General features: G+C 38.3%; 1 protein-coding gene across 1 annotated transcript in view; it reads left to right on the top strand.

The window, feature by feature from the left end:
• Positions 1 to 17,002, top strand: part of VPS35L (VPS35 endosomal protein sorting factor like) — a 41,892-nt gene that overhangs the window by 22,185 nt on the left and 2,705 nt on the right. Inside the window, exons 24-29 of the mRNA XM_058035448.1 lie at positions 1,136 to 1,234; positions 2,008 to 2,085; positions 3,187 to 3,301; positions 12,182 to 12,321; positions 13,904 to 14,069; positions 15,850 to 15,968. Of these exons, the coding sequence (XP_057891431.1) occupies positions 1,136 to 1,234; positions 2,008 to 2,085; positions 3,187 to 3,301; positions 12,182 to 12,321; positions 13,904 to 14,069; positions 15,850 to 15,968 (717 nt within the window). The remainder of the gene's footprint in view (positions 1 to 1,135; positions 1,235 to 2,007; positions 2,086 to 3,186; positions 3,302 to 12,181; positions 12,322 to 13,903; positions 14,070 to 15,849; positions 15,969 to 17,002) is intronic.

Raw genomic sequence — 17,002 nt, 5'->3', positions numbered from 1 at the left:
ATGTGTCTTGATAGTCCTGGTTTGGGGGGGAAAAAAATCCCATAACAGCAAAATGACTATTTATGAATTTAAACCAGCACACATTAAGATGTGGAGGGAAAAGCAATCGTTACAGTCATCCCTACAGACAGTGTTTGTGGTGAAAAAATTTATATTTTTGGGTACTTTTTCTTGAGACTAGGACTCAAGAATCAGCAATTGTACAAATAGAGGAAAAGCAAAGACAGTTGTCTGTAATGTGAGAAGCAATCCTTTGTTTTCTGGTGCAGTTGCTTTGGTCTTTCACTGTATGGATTAAATGTAAATTTTATTCTAATTTTGTAAAAAATTCTTTTGCATGTGACTTGAGAAATAATAAATAATGCAACCTTGACTTCTATTAGAAAAAAAAATTGCAATAGAATACATAAATGTGGACTGCCTGGAGACTGTTCCTCATGCTCTGCTTTTAATTGACAGCTGAGACACTCCAGCTGACAGCACTTGGGTGTTTTTAAATCTACAGGGGTGGAAGAGGGTTGTTCTCACACAAAGGTTGTTTTTTGACTTCTTTCCTGCCAGAATGCAAGGTTACAGGCTTTTGCCATACTACATAAGCATGTATTAATTAACCAAACTCAAGGAAAACCTGCTTTTCTTACTGATGTTCTAATTAGGAAAAATGCTGTTTTCTGTTGAAGGCCCTTTATCAACTAGAAATTAGAGGAATCTGAATACAGATTCACAGATCTATTTCTGTTTTTCTGAGGTTTTTTGTCTTGCTTTTTAAGCATGATCAAAACCAAGCCTTTGTTTCTCCTATAAAGAATCAAGAGTTCTGCTAGGTTTGAAAACACTTCACAAACAGGATTTAAATTTTGTTTTCCTGAAAAATACTGTATCTGTAAAGTAGACCATCCTGTGGAGTGTAGACAAAAAAACCCCAAATCCCCAAACCAGTAAAACTTTCATGTTTCCCTGAAGCTCAAGTACTGCTAACAGTTAAAAGAACAGAGATTCTCTGACTGCTGTCTGTTTTTACTGCTGAGTTTTCTCCATAGCAATTTATAGGGATTTTGACTTTTGAATATCTGCATGCAGTTTTGCAGATATTTAAGGCTACAGTGGTAAAGTCTGGGCCTTTTTTGTCTTACAGGTTTCCTTTGGCCGTGACTTTGAACAACAGCTGAGTTTCTATGTTGAAGCCAGGTCAATGTTTTGCAATCTGGAGCCTGTTCTAGTCCAGCTGATTCATGTAAGCCACAGTTTATCTACATTTCCTTAATAAATAGGGATATATTTGCATTTCTCCCATTCCCTGCTCAGATTATTGGTCTATTGCAAAAGTATTTTAATCAGGTGTTTATAAAGTGAACTTTGATCTCATCTCTGGTTTTATCCCCTTAAACGCTCTGAAGTTCTTGCTTGACAGGCATGCATGGTATCATTGCAACAAAGAAAATGAGCTTCCTTGCAAGAGCTTTCATGTATAATAAAATAAATGGCACTTTTGTGCATTCAGAATTTGGGTTGTCTCTTCTGTAATCCTCCATCTAGGAAAGATTAGACTGTGTCTGGCTGCAGATCCAGGCAGAGTCCTGCTGTGCTTGGGAAGGTTAATCTCTTCTCTGTACTGAGTCCCAGGTGTGCATTAGCTGCCTCTGAGTCCTTTGGAACATTGTATCTTCCCTTGAATCCTTTTGTTATTTTGGTTTATGTTTTTTTTAATCTGTGTTAGCTAGAAATTGTGATTGTTATGCTAGCAGGGAGATGACAGCACTATAGCTGGGAAGGAAATGCAAAGCCAAAGGCTTGAATAAAACAAGTCTACTTTCACAAATTGAGTTATATTTGCTTTAAGGAAGTCACTAAAATTCTCCCAATAAAAAGTACAGTGGGGACACACTGTAACAGGGTTCCTTTGGACACTGGCTGTTCTCTAAATGCATGCAGTAAAACATGCAGGTTGTTGTTTGCCACTGAGGCTGGGCATTTTCTTAATGGTTTGCTTTTGTTTTGTGTGTGTAGTCTGTGAACCAGCTAGCTATGGAAACCAGAAGGGTGATGAAAGGAAATCATTCCAGGAAGACTGCTGCATTTGTCAGGGTAGGTCTGACTAATAAACTCTGAGCCTGCTTTCTTTGCAGATAATGCTGTCTGCTGCCACCTAAGTTTATCATGTTTGCAAAACCACTATGTTAGTATTTTCTGACAGTGTTTGTAGTCCCATTTTCTCTTGTTAAGAGCAGTCTTTCCTCTCTAAAGCCAAATGTTGCTGTTTAAGGAAAAAAAACTCCAAACCATCTAATAGCAGCTTTGCATTGAAAAGAGCAAGATTGACTCCCTCTCCAAAGGAAGGTTCACCAGAGAGGTGTTTGTGTGAATTCTGGAAATCTCAGCTTTTCAAATTATTTTTGAAATAAAATACAAAATTTCTATGTAACTCGGTCACAGAGAGAATGGGAGACGAATATATAAAATAAATTCAAACTTGTGTCTCATAATATCAGTGCTGATATGCTGAAATCAGGATTTGAATTTCAAATAAGGAGCTCCTTTCAGCTTTAGTGCCTCTCAGTCTATATGGAGATGGTCAAATGTGCTTTGAACTGTGCACAGGATATCCAGGTTGCTTGGTTGTGTTCCCTTCTTCTAACCTGAAATGTGCAACCAAGATGTGTCCATCTGCAGGTCCTGGCAGCTGTGTGCTGTCCTGGGCAGAGGCTGGGCTGGCACTGGGCAGCTTCTCTCTGCCTGGGGCTCCTGCTCTGGCCAGGGCTTTGGGCTTTGGGCTGTGCCCACAGCTCTGCTGCTGCAGCATCTGGTCTCATCTGCTTCCTCCCTGTAGAGCCAGGCACCTGCTCTGACCACTTTGGCACATGGCTTCTCCTGAGGACACTAATCTCCTTTTCTAGTCAGCTTTTGGTCTTGAGCTGCAAGGAGAGAGGAACTCTTTGAGCTACAGTCATAGAGAGTCAGCTTGGAGTTTATCTAGTAATAGCAACAATTTAAAAAAATATAATTATTGAAATACTCATTAGAAATTTAAAATTGCTGATTTTGGGCTTCACATAATATTTGCTTTGTATTGAAAATCTTTCCCAAAACTGATGTACAGATTTTGATTCCTAATTGTGTATTAAATCAGTAAAGATTGTTATAACTCTGAGATAGGAATTTTATTCAATTTTTTTGCATTTACTTTAGGCTTGTGTTGCCTTCTGCTTCATCACAATTCCATCTCTGAGCAGTATCTTCACACGTCTCAATCTGTATCTACACTCTGGACAGGTTGCTCTGGCAAATCAGTGCCTTTCACAAGGTAAGGCATCAATTTGGTTACTTAAAGGTTCTCTTATTTCAGAAACATTTCTAACTGAATAATTACTTGGTTGATATCCTCAGTCATATGTGTATTTATGATGCAATTAAAATCCAGCTCTGTTTCTAACCCTGTTAAAGCAAAACCTTGTCACATTAAAGCAGCTCTTCAATGTGATCTCAGCAGCCAGGACAGCTGACTGCAGCTGACACAGTCCTGGCCATGAGGTAGGTTGTCCTAAATCACTTAGGAATTATGGAAAGCTTTTCTCCTGCATAATTATGCAAGCACTCTAATCACAAATAATGTGATTTATTATAACTGAAAAAAGAAATAAAAACATCTGTGTAGTAGTTCACAGACTGACAAATTCACCAATGAGCTGGGAAAGAATTCCAGGTTAGATCAGTGACAGCAGAAACTTGCTATCAAAGCACCTGCTTGACAAATGCTTAGCCAGGAAAATGTGCCACTATATCAGAGTGAAACAATGGTGTAATATCAGATCACATGAAGACTGAAAAATATACTTTCTTTTTTTGGATCTGAATTATTGATTGAAATGCACCTGAGCACATTTTCAGCCATCCTGTTAAGTAATAGTAGATTCTGAGAAAAAGTGATTTGGGGAAAGGAATGGGAGCTATTCTGGCATCAGAATGAACATTAAATCTGTATCACCATTTAATATGATCTCATTCACATTACAAATGGAAGTCAGTTATCTATTCCAAGAGTCTTTATATACTTTTAACTGCTTGCAGTATTTTTCTTTTCCTTTTTGAAGTGATGTCATTCTACTTTGTTTTGCACTTTTAATCCTGACTTTAAATGTCTGCTCTCCAATAGTAAATGCTTTTCCTTTACATGTTTCCAGTGGAGCTGTGAGAGTAATAAATTGGATTACTCTGCAACATCTTTTGTTGTGGCTGTTAATTCTTTGTGTTAGCTCTGTGCTTCTTCACGAGAGCTTGTTTGCCCAGCTCTGCATTTACCAGCAAGTTCCAGCTGCACAAACAAGCTGACTTGGGATGCTGATTAAGACTTTTAGTGCATGGTGACTGTGGCATTTCTTTGTTTTGAATCTGATGTTGCCCATACAGCAAAGCAGAGGGATTTAGAGTAAAGCTGACTGTTGTGTCCAAGTTTGTTGTGCAAATAAAGGATCTGCAAAGTCTGTTGTTGTGCCATTAGCACTGTGCAGTTGCTTTCAGAGTTTACATAAATGGGCTCACCTTTTCTCTCTGTGGTGTTTTATTTAATTGACCAGCTTACCTTATCCTGTATGTCAATTTTCATTATCGTTGGTGTGTTGCAAAGCTTCTCTTATTGGAAGCAAATCCAAAGCAGTTTTCTGTAATATTTGGTCTTTGAGAATTATTCCCTGACCATGTTGGGACCCATTCTGTAATTTAATATCTTTCAATTTATAAACTGCTTTTCCACTATTTTTGTGATCCAGTTCTTCTCTGAGTGAGACTCCTGGGCCCCAACAATTGTCCAGATATTTCAGTGTGAGTGTTTACAAATGTGCTGTTGTCTGACACATGAATATAGTGCACTCGCTAAACAATTTACAGGAACCCCATCCTGAAATCTTCTAAGGGAGCAGATATATGCAAAGTATTATGGACTCAGTCTCTAAAATACGTGTTCATTAACCACACTCTCCTGAATTTTAGACCCATGAGCTAGGGAGGGGAGCATTTGCTCCATCTCTGCTTTTGTTAAAATGAAGCAAGAGCAAAACTGATGTTCAGTAGCTCACTTCATTTACCAAGGTTTTATAGTTAATCACTTTTCTGCTCCCCTTGCAAAGCTATTTTGGGTATAATTTGTACTCAGAGCCATGTCACTTGCGTGAGTAATTTAGCATGTGTTAAACAGAAACTGTCTTGGGACATTTTTTGTGAACTGTCTTTCCATATGTTGGTGCCCTGAAGTCACATAATATGTCCTTGAAAGTCACTTTTCACTCAGTTTAATCTGTATCTCAACTGAATGAGTAAGAAGTAAGAAGTACTGATTAATTCATAACAGGAAATTTCACTCCAGTCAGTTAACTGGTGCCAATTAGACTCTGATCTACTAAAACCAATGCAGCATGAAGGGAAGATTTAGGAGTGTGCCATTAATGATAGCATTAGGCCAGGAAGGGAAACTGTGCCTTGTCTGTAACCTTTCTTTCATGCTGATTTGAATTAGTTTAATTGGTTTAAAATTGTGAAGAGAAATAAAGCTGAAAGGTAATGTACCTGATCTGATAGCTCAGTCAGCAGTGGTGCATGCATGAGCTTTGTGCATGCATTTCCTCCTTGAAGATTCCAGCTGCTGTTTGTAGCAGGGTAAAGTCTTGGATTTTCTTAATTTTAAGTTTCTACAGGGAGTTCAGCTGTTTGTGAGTTGACTTTTCACTTAAACACATAACAAAATTGAGTTCCACAACTTCTGCTGGCAATAGGAAGAGTTCTCTAAATTGCCAATGTATCTGTCTTGAAAAAGAAGTATGTGCAGGTCATAACAAAAAATGGATTTATGAGTCTGAGGATTGCCTTGATAAACTATCAGCAATTGGAGAGCCACAGCTAATCTGCTCATGGGTGGATAAGTTTGGGGTTTGCCTCATTCCCAGTTTCAAGGGGCAGCAGTGGTTGCCATCAGTCCTTGTGTCTCACTGCTCCCATTTCCTCTGTCCCAGCCTTGCTTGCTTGGATTTCCCACACTGTTAATGAAATCAAGTGTTTGGACTCATCAAATACTTCAGTATTAGAAAACTGTAATTTTTTGTGGAATGGATTTTCTTAAAGACAATTAATTGAGTCAGAAATGTAAATTTATAGGCTCATGAAACTCCAGCAGTGATACACTGATGAATGTCTGTCTGGGAATATTCAGAATGGATTAAAAATGACTGTTGTGTCTTTCATCTCCAGATCCTAAGACCTGCTTTAAATGAAACGAATCTGTAATTATGTTTAAAATGTTTTAGGTGAATTTGCCCTGGATGCATAGTTTGTACCTCTGGAGAGCCTATTAAGAGCCCACCTTTGAAAGAAGATGCTAGATTTTACAGAGATGAGCTTTTCATTTCTCTTAGCTGAGCCACTGAGCACTGCATGCTGCCAGCAGGAATGATAAATTCTCATTGGTCATGCTTTCTGTCATGGGGCTGCTTGGACTAAATTGAGATTAAATGCATGCTCCATTGTGTCACTCTTCTGGACTTCTGAGACATAGGTAGGATTTTCATTGCACACATTTCCTCCCTGTGGAAATGCTGCTTTTGTCTGTCAAAAAAAAAAAAGAGACAGCATGAGTTTTTAATGTTTGGTCACAGCATTCAGCAGGTGGTAGAGATGACATAACTTTATGGTAACGTGTGTTAAGCAGCATTTTTGTTTTAAAGGCTGTGAAATCTTTGCCTCATTTGAGAAATAACATGCTGAGTGAATAAGGTAATTCAACTGATTCAGTCTGACTGATTTCACTGGGATATTGTCAAACATTAAACTTTATAAAAATGGAGAGTCTGTCCCTCAGATCAACTGCTGCAGACCTTTTTGCTGAGCAAATGCAGATTTTAATTCTTAAGCATATAGTGCTTAATGCACTTCTAGTTATTTGTTTTGTTTTCCAGTTGTGGCTAAACACAGTTCCACCTAGGAGATTGGAAAATAATTTCATTTCTGTTGCAGAAAATGTTACTTTTCCATGACTATTCTCTAAATGCTTCAGTCACACCCTGGAGAAAGTATGGTATGAAATAACTAATAAGTAATTTTAAATCATAGTCAAATCATGGTTTAGAGTATTTTCTAAATACCATTAGATAACAGTTTTTAGTATTTCTTCTTAATCTCCTGAAATCTTTATAGATCTGAAGACTATAAATAGAGAGAATTTGAGATGATGAATTTAGAGAAATAGGAACATGAGGAGATTTTCCTTATTACAGATACTAGGATTCTTGGTTTATGTTTCTCTGGTGAGAATGGTATATGGTGACTCTGTTATCTTTTTAAATACTGCTTTCCTTGAAGGCAGTAAAAGAGCTTTGGGAAAAGCATGATGTCATGTTGTTTTCCTTTCTTGCAATGCTGAGTGTTGCTTCCTTTGGACACAGCTGTGACCTCTTCTGTTACCTGGGACTTACACAGCTGGAGGCTTCTCCCATTCCCTGAGCTTTTTCTTGTTCGTCTCTTTATCCCAGCCAGTCACTTTTCTGTATGATGTGAGAGAGGTGACATCTCTGTCTCTGGAAGCTTTTCAGGCTAGAACTTTATATCAGTTTGTCAGTTCTTCAAGTCTGTCTAGACCATGACCTGTTTTTGAAAGTGTCTTGTAGCATCTCCTAGGGAAACAATAATGTAGAATGATGCTTCTTGGCTTTCAGGTGCAGGTGATTTAATACATACTTCAACAAAGCTTGTACCAGACCGTGGTATTTAATAAAATAGATGGACCAGTCCTTGGGAATTTAATATTTTTAATCAATTTTTACTTTTTGGTCTTTGTAACCTCATGGGATGCTGAGTTCCACAGTGACCTGCTACTTGGAAATCTGATGTTTAGGGATTGATTTATGTTAAATGTTAGGTGAGTGGCTCAGAGCATGCAGCTGATCTGCTGGAGCAGAATTCAGCCACTCCTGATTCATTTTCTTCTTGCTGTCCATGAGATAATGCAGTCTGCAAGTTCCTGAAGAAGTTGTTGTCAGTATTGCTTTTTCTAATGAGGAGACAGTTCCATGCCCTAGCACTTCTATCTTTTTGTGCTTTTGGAAATGGGAAGATTGGAACTAGATTAGATTATTCCAGGTATAAATGCCCAACAGCAATCTAAATGATACAATGGCACCTCAGTTTTCCATTACTCTCCTGGTGATTCTTATAATTGCCTTGCCTTTCAACAGCTGTTTAGGATGTTTTCAGGAAACCATCTATAATGACTCCAAAATCCTTCATGAGTGTAAATAGCCTATTTAGAGCTTTCTTTCTATAGTTGTAGCAAGGGCTGTTTCTTTCCCCACATACCATACTAATATTAGAGTTCATCTGCTGCTTTATTGCTCAGAATCATGACATCCATCTGTGATGCTTTGCAGTCACGTTCCAGACCAGTCTGCAGACATTGTCACCTCCCAGCTCCCCTTCAGGACATGTCTCTGCAAAACCTTAAGGAATGCAGAAGTTATTTTGCTCCACTGAAAACTTTTTCTTCCCTCTCCTTCCCCCATCCACCCCACCCTTTATTAAGTTATGTACCCTCATGAGGACCTTTTTCCTTATCTTCTTTCTTCTTAGTTGTTTGAAGAGCCATTTCTATAAGGATAAATATTAAAAGAGGTTTTTTTTTTTTTTAATCTAAGTATTTTTAAAGGGAATTACTTTTAAACACAATCTTGCTGATACTTTTTATCTGCAGCTAATTCATAGCATGAATGAACATAGTACATTCCAGCTCACCAAGGAGCAGTGCATTCATTTTCTAATTTCAAGTTTTTTCCTTCAAAGAATTCTTGGTTGTTTCTGGATTGGAAGTGATGTGTAGAGGTCGTTAAGATGAAGAATATTCAGCAGTAGTTCAAGGGAAAACCACATTTTAACAATGTGGCAGAACTCTCACAGTGACCCCACCAATGTGAGAAGAAGGAGATTCAAATGTCTACAATGCTTGGTTGTCAAAACAGCAATGGATTAATTTATTTAACAGAAAAAATAGAATAACAAAACTCCACACTTGCTTCCCAATAATTTTTTGCAGCGGAGTGCAAGCTTCATTAAATTTCCAACATCTGTTGGACATGGAAGCAAAATCTTCAGAGTATTAAATTAGGTTTGACAGTGCTGTAAGACAGGGAAGTGGTGTGGAATGCAGAAGATGTGCATGGTCCCTGCTTTTGTCCTTTGGGGGGACTTAGTCTGGTGTAATTGTAGCTGTGACTAAAAATACTTTGGGTAGGTATGTTCAGCTCTCTCCCTTTTGCTCTTTGAAGGTGGACTTAAGGAGTTTAATTGTTTTCCCATCTGACTTTGTTCCTTCTTATTTTTGCCTGCCTGAAGTCTTGAATTTGTGCAGTTTAATTAGCTATCAGAGATACAGAAAATACAATGCAAGCTGAATATTTATATATATAAATATATGGAGGTACATATAGTTGTGTGTAGGTATAATTAAACATGTACGTGTGCCACAGTGAATATTGTCAATAACAACATTCAACACCAATTTCACTTGTTTTTTCTTCTGTAGGAGGCAAATTCTGAAGTGCTGACTTGGATATCCAAGACTGTTAGTTTCTGTAGCCTGAAGGTCAGCATGTATGCTTGGGGGAAAGATTTATGGGATTATGGTCAAGCAGAATGAAGGAGCTGCTGTGAAAGGATGAATGTAGTGAAGCATGAAGTATGATATGTTCAGAGCACTGCACAAGATATTAACAGCAGCTGGGGAAGGCTCCATCATGGTGATTTGTTGTAATGCACAGGCTGCTCTCCCCTCATCCACTTTACAGTGGTTCACTTAAGAAGCAGTATTGTACTTTAGGCAGATAAGAAAACAGCATCCTTCATCAAAAGAAACCTTTTTTATCTTCTTTTTGGTTTTTCAATCAAGAACATAAGATTGTTGTGGTTTTCAGTGCTTTTAATGTGGTTCCTTATATCTTTTGGAAGCAAGGAAAAGTGATGTATGGTTTTGTTTTAAAACATCTCTACAGTGATAGTTTTAAAAATTTTCTTTTAAAGATACAGAGAAACCATCATTGCATAACCTCATAATTAATGTAACTCAGAATTAAACACTGATGCTCATTTCATACTTGAAAAAACAGCATGTCTGTGACAACCTTTCTAGGGAGCCTTTTCTCCAAACTCAGAGCATGTACTGCATTCTCTGACACCTCTCTGCCAGGATGGTAATGTTTAGAGGACAGGTCATTTTCTGCAGTCTGCAATAAAAACCTTTGCATTGATATGCATTTATTTCTGCTTCTTATGAAGCACATATATCTTGGATAAATGTGCTTTTAGTGTTCCAGCATGAAATGGTTAGCACACATTGGCAGGGCTTCCTGCAAAATGAACACATTCTCCTTTGCCAGTTCTGGCTGTACCAGCAGGAAGAGTAAATTGAATCAATTTCAGGTTTTCAAATTGAAGATAAGAGGTTTTGGGTTTGCACTATGGCAGAAGTTTAGAGGAGAATGAAGGATTGTGATTGCTGGGGGAGCAGGCAGTAAATCAGGGTGAGGCACTTTGCAGCTCTTTTTCACTGTGGATGCTGATTGCTGCACAGGTCATTCTTGTCCTGTTATGAAATAACTTCAGCAGGCAGGAGCATTCCCTGCACAGACATGGGTACTTTGGTATGCAGACTATTCTCTAAGGCACATTTTTTCATCTGTCTGGTCACATGTTTTTATTGTAGGGTGATGTGGGACATGCACTTTTATTTTTTTCTGCTGAGACAACTGTGGAAGTGACAGCAACTCATTTACTTGTGCTAGAATGAACATCTGCTGCTGCCTTCCTTCCTCAAATAAAGCAGAGAAAGATTACTTACCTTCATTTGGGTTGGCTGTCTAAACTTATAAGTTGTTTGAAATGAACCTTCTTTCACCTCCAAACAAATGTGCAGAATAAAAGGAAGGACAGTGTTTGAAGGAAGGGGTCTGTGTTGTGAGCACTAAAAAGTCCTTGAGCACTTGTGTGCTGAAAAAACAAGAGTGAGAAGAACTACAGTTTTTCCAAAGCACATGTTTCTCTGGTATTCCTCATAAGCTTAAATTAGATATCACTTGGTACTATATTTAGCAAATTTGCTTGGAGTCTCAAATGAATTTTTCCAGAGCAAGCTGTGCTCCTGGAAATGCCCATGCCTGCCTGTGAGTGGTATCTCCATCCCAGCCATGTAACACTCTTGGCTTTCACCAAGAATTCTCCTTTTGCTTTTGATAAAAGCTGATTACATGGCCTGGGTCTCTGTTCCTCTAAAATAAAGATACAATATTAATTCTGAAGAATCCTTTGAAGTATATAGCTCAACAACTTGAGTGGGATGTGGATACTTGGATATTCTGAAATGTTGCCAAGAAAGTGCAAAACAATGTTGCTGGCAGAAATTCTTTTGTGAACTCAGCATATATAGGAGTGTAAGAGGGAAAATATTGTTGCTTTTAATTTGTGAATATTAATCAACTGAGGAATAGATGTTCTAGTGTTTGGCATTTATGTTTTTTTAAGATTAGAGACATAATAAAGAGTTATGAAAAACCTCTTAACAGCTATTTTGCCAAGGCTGTAATGGTGGATAGTTTCTCTAATTCCTGTACTGTGATTCTTGGAAAGTATTCTTTCATCTAGGTAACCAGCAATACCCCAGGTTCTGGTACTATATCAATATTTTACCTTTAGGGATTATGATTAATTAGAAATATGAAGTTGTTGGTACTTCCTTAGAACTTAACATCCTTTTGTGAATGAATTGGTGAGCAAGATAGCATGAACCTTTTCCCCCACTTTGGATTCCCCATTCTCCTGGCATAATTATTTCTTTGCTAAGTCAGTTTTGAATCCTGTGCTAATTTCTTATTATATATGCTATGCATATGAAATGGTGATGTCTCCATGTTATGCAAAGGAGAAGAGTTATACTTTCAGAAGTTTTGAGTGATGTGGGAACTTCCTTTGGAGAAACAGCACCATTCAAATTAACAGATTTCTCAAGAATCAAACCACTGCTGAGTCTTGGGTTTCTTTGCAGCTCAGCACATTAATTTTCTTTGAATTTTGAAACAAATTCAAAGCAACCATTGGGTTACAGGCATGGCTGCCATCACAGCTGGAGTGATATAACAGCAACCCTATTTTTATTTTGTAGCTGATGCTTTTTTCAAAGCTGCAGTGAGCCTTGTTCCTGAAGTGCCAAAAATGATCAGTGTAGATGGAAAGATGCGACCTTCTGATGCCTTCCTCCTGGAATTCCTGTGTAATTTCTTTTCCACATTATTGGTTGTTCCGGTAAGTGGAGTGTGTGTGAGTAGCACACAGGTTACTATAGACTATTCTGACTTTCCTGGTTAAAAATTTAGAATAGATTGGATGTCTGGAGTGGGAAATGCAGGGATTAGTGTTCTGTGACAAGATGAACTGTTCTGCAGAATCATTCACCCCAGTGCAAAATGGGGAGGCAGAATAACTGTGTGGAGGTGGAGCACTGCACTCTCACTAGAAGTGGATTTGGGGTAGAGTGAAATCTCACCATAATTTAATTGTGTAAACATAATTTACTAATTTATTTACTGGTTTATTAGCTAAGTATTCAAAAAACACTAATGCATGAGAAGGGGAAGAATATAGAGCTGTAGTTCCTATTAGTTTCAGTTACTTTGGTATAGGTTGCTTAACCATTTGAGTGAAAACAATAATTAGAAGATGTGTTTTGGCATAACCTTCCTCTTCTGATGAATATTTCACAAAGTACTACCATTCTACACCCTTCCAGTTTTTAACTAACTGTCAAATTTAGAGAGAAATGTAATTTTCTCTCCAATATTTTCAGCTATATCTAAAAGATGAGGGGAAATTGTAAATTACCTGTATATTCATTTGTTCTTGGAGAGAGTGGGTTTTTCCTCCTCACTGAAACCTCCCTTATGGTTTTCTCCTTCCTTTTTCCTTTGCCTATTTGGTGAAGCAGCACTCAGTGTGGTGCTGTTCACATCCTTGCTGTCAGAGCTGTTGCAGTGGCAGGGGTGTCCCCTGTTCAGACACGTGGAGGGAAGGGGAAGCTGTCCCTGGGATGTCACTGCTGTCCCTGGCTGCAGGGGAAGGCTGGAGGGAAGGCTGTGCAGTGACTGGGTTCATTGGCAGGTGATGGAAGAAGGGACTGAAACAACCTCTCAGATTCACTAATGAAAAATAACTTGCAACAAGATGCCAGCATTCAGAAATTAGCTTCCCTAACTCTGTTCCCTGTTTACAGAAGATCAAAAGAAGTGTCCCCAGTGGGCTGTGATTTGTCCTGTGTGTCTTGGTGCCACTGCTCCAACTGCCAGCTGGAATCAGCCTGGTGCAGTATTAAAGCTGCTTGTAAAAACTCCCAGCTTATGTAAAGCAGAATCTTTCTTTTCATTTCATATGAAAAGATTGTTGATTGTCTGTAACTGACTTCCCAGTGTAGGAGTTCTTCTGAAACTCATAATTATATGAGTAATACACTACAGCTTACTGATACCATTTAAATAATGAAATCTACCCACTGTTTAATTTTAGAGGCTTAGCTGTTAAGAAGCTGACAATTAATTTTGTACTGCTCCCCCATGACTCCAAAACAAAGCATTTCAAAGTTTGTCTGTGGAGGCTGCCTGGATCATGTTCTGCTTATGGGTCAAATGGGCATTTTAGATGGAAACTGGAAAAAAATTCAAAGGCTTTGCAGGAAGCACACTTAAGAAAAGTAGCTGTCAGCTTTAATTATATTGTAGGTCTGCTTTTATAGAGCTCAAACTGTGACTCTCCAGCACTGAATGACTGCAAATAATCCTATTTCTCTTTTGGGGTTGTGCTGTTGGTTTTGACCTGTCTTTTTTCTCCTCTGTAGGACCATCCAGAACAGGGAGTGTTGTTCCTTGTGCGAGGATTACTGAATGTGATCCAGGATTACACTTGGGAGGATAACAGTGATGACAAAGTCAGGATTTATACCAATGTTTTGCATCTGCTGTCTGCAATGACTCAAGAAGCATTTATCTACCATGTAGATAAAGGTAATACCTAAGGGGGTTCTGGCTCCTTGCATTCCACCAGGGCTTTTGTAGTATTATCTTATTAGCATAGCCAGTTAATGAAGATCAGTGGTAATCAGTCTCACAGGATGGATTATTTTTCTATCCAGTTCCAGGTATTGTAACTTAGAATAATCCAGGAGTTGGCTTCTGGACAGGTGCAGTCTGTTCTTAAAAGTGGATCTGTGCAGAGTGGGTTACTTAGTTTGCTTCTGGTGGTGTTGGTGCAAATGGTTATAAATGTGAGCTTTTCAAGTAAAGATTATGCCTATGAAGGGTTTTATTTAAGTCTAAAGCATCAACTTGATTTATACTCATCGTTGGTGTTTCATCCACATTTATTAACAACTCCAGTTTTCAGAATGTAAAGCTAGTCTTCATTATTTAAATGATGTATTTGCTGATTTGAAGGCAGGCTTTGAGTTCTGGAAATTGCAGTAACTTACAAAAATATTCAGAATAGCTAGAAAATTCTAAAGATTTTACATTTTGAAAAATAGCTGTCATCTTTTTTTGTAATAATTTTTTGGAATATTTTGATATACGCTCTAAAATTTGCATATTTGCCTTCTGATTATAGATGACTAAATTAAGGGAGAGTAATAAATAAAAATCCTTTAAAGCATCCTGAAGAGTAATGAGTCAGAGAGGCCAAGATGGTTTGACTTTTTCTTTGTTGCACAGACTTGCACAGAGGGGAAGGCTGGAAGGTGTTGTGCAGTTCTGGTGAATAGTCTGTCAGATTTACCACCCATGCCAAACACCTCTTGCAGTTATTGCACAGAAAACAGCTCTCAGTGGAAGTGCTACTCTGTAGTAAATCTATAGTAAATCTGCTGTTCAGATTCTGTAAGGAAGTGTGCTTTAGCTTTTTCTTTCACTCCATTTTCTAGATGACCAAAATAGCTGCATAATCCCAAGATGAGAAGTCTAAATAAATTAGATTTTAATGGAGAGAAGCATGGAAATATAAATTAGTAATTTTTCCCCCTGTAGCAGGGGCAGTGGGAGTTTTTTCCAGATGGACCTTGTACCTTAGCTTATTGAAATGAAGTTTCCAAGTAAACAGGGGATTATCTTCCATCTTTTCTGCTTTCTGATTTACCTAGAATTAAACCTAAAAATTTCTTTTTACCCTACTTCTTAATAGAACATAAATAAATTAGGGTAAAAGACATGTTTAAAATCACAATTATAGAAGCTGTAAAAATGTGAGCTCTCTCCTTCCTAAGAATCCTTTAAGGTCTTTGAAACTAAAAATACACTTCTTGAATTTCTATCCATCACTTTGAGGTAATCATGGGTTTATATTAAGGGGGGAAAAAGGCAGTTTCTTTTGAAAATCTGTTAATTTTTACTAAATAAAACACAAATTGTTTGGCCCACTGCTGCTGCCATTGTAGATGATGGCCATGCTCTTCTGAAGTGATGGAAGCAGGGAGTCTGTCTCTGTGGAAAACCTGAAAATTGACAGGATATGTTGCTTAACATTGAGTCTAGGAGATATTTTTTAGCTTTGCTGCATCCAGGAATACAGGGCTGGTTTCAAGTTAAAAGAGTCTTCTGAGAGTTTTGCTCTTCAAATCAAAAGGACATAGTAGGCAACCAAGTGGTAGGCACTTAAAAACAGTTCTGTGTGTGTTTCATGGAGGAGGGTCATTTTATGACTGCCAGATGTGGTCTTCTATCAATATATGATGTTTGCATATCAAATAAATGTACAGCTCTTTAGCCAGACCTAAGCTTGAATTCATCTCTGCAGTTGATTCCAATGATGCTCTCTATGGTGGAGACTCCAAGTTCCTGGCTGAAATTAATAAACTGAGTGAGACAGTGGTGTCACAGATCCTGGATCACCTGAAAACCCTGGGAAAGGAGGAGGTATGTTCTTACTCTGCTTGAGTCAGTACAAAACCAAAAGTAATTTGGGGTTGGAGAAACAGAACAGCTTTGACCAGGACTTGGTCTTTTCAAAAGCTTCAGGAACCTCATAACCAAAGGAAATTGGGTATTTTAACTTGTTTAGAAAGTGAGACCATCACATAGGCAGGCTTGTGGTGGACACCTAATGATGTCCAATTCTGTAATGAGCAAAGTGAAAATTCACAGTCTATTAGTGGGGAAAATACAATGAAAGCCACCTATAATTATAAAAGTTTCAGATCCCAGGCACTGAGATGATGTCAGGAGAGAGGTACAGAGGGAGGAAATAGTTGTTTTGTCTTTACCCTGACTTTAGTATATTTGTTAAATATAAAATAAAGAAATCTCTAGGCAGCTTATTGGATTTCTTGATTGGAATTCAGAGGCTCTGAGGGATCAAATCTAGCTTAATGGATTGGATGTGAAAGGCAGGTGACTGATGTTTGCTGAAATAATGAGAACTCAGTGTTCTGTTAATGTACCTGTTTCTGAGAAGGGACAGCTCCCAGGCAGCCCTTACTGGATGGCTGCTATTGATAGAAACCCTGTGGCTGCTGGCCTGGCATGGGAGGGCAGGGTGTGATGGATTGGATGGAATTTTTTAGATGGGCTATTTGCACAGTAGCCCAGAGTGTTTGCCAATACAGAATGTGTTAAGTGATACATATTGGGAGGACACTGTGCTAAGTTTAGCCTTTTCTCTGCTTTTGCTATCCTGTTTGTCCTTCCTTGAGCAATGGCAGAGATGGAACATGAAAATATCCTTTGCTCAAGTCCTGTACATCATTGTACACATCACCTCAGGGAACAGCAGTTCTTTTTCAGAACAGCAGCAGCAGAAACATCCATTCCAGCACAGCTAAGAATGCCCCATGTTCCAGGGCTTGGAAGGAAATTTAAACAGTTTTCAGGAATGTGGGTTATATATTAGAGATTTTTTTGCAAGTGACTCCTGTATGGAATTTGTGGGTAGGAATGTTTGTAGGGCTTGA

Source organism: Melospiza georgiana, chromosome 16, assembly GCF_028018845.1.
Source record: "Melospiza georgiana isolate bMelGeo1 chromosome 16, bMelGeo1.pri, whole genome shotgun sequence".
In the NCBI taxonomy this organism is placed as follows: Eukaryota; Metazoa; Chordata; class Aves; order Passeriformes; family Passerellidae; genus Melospiza; species Melospiza georgiana.
The sequence above is the reverse complement of the archived record's forward strand: the minus strand, read 5'-3'. Positions and strand labels throughout refer to the sequence as shown.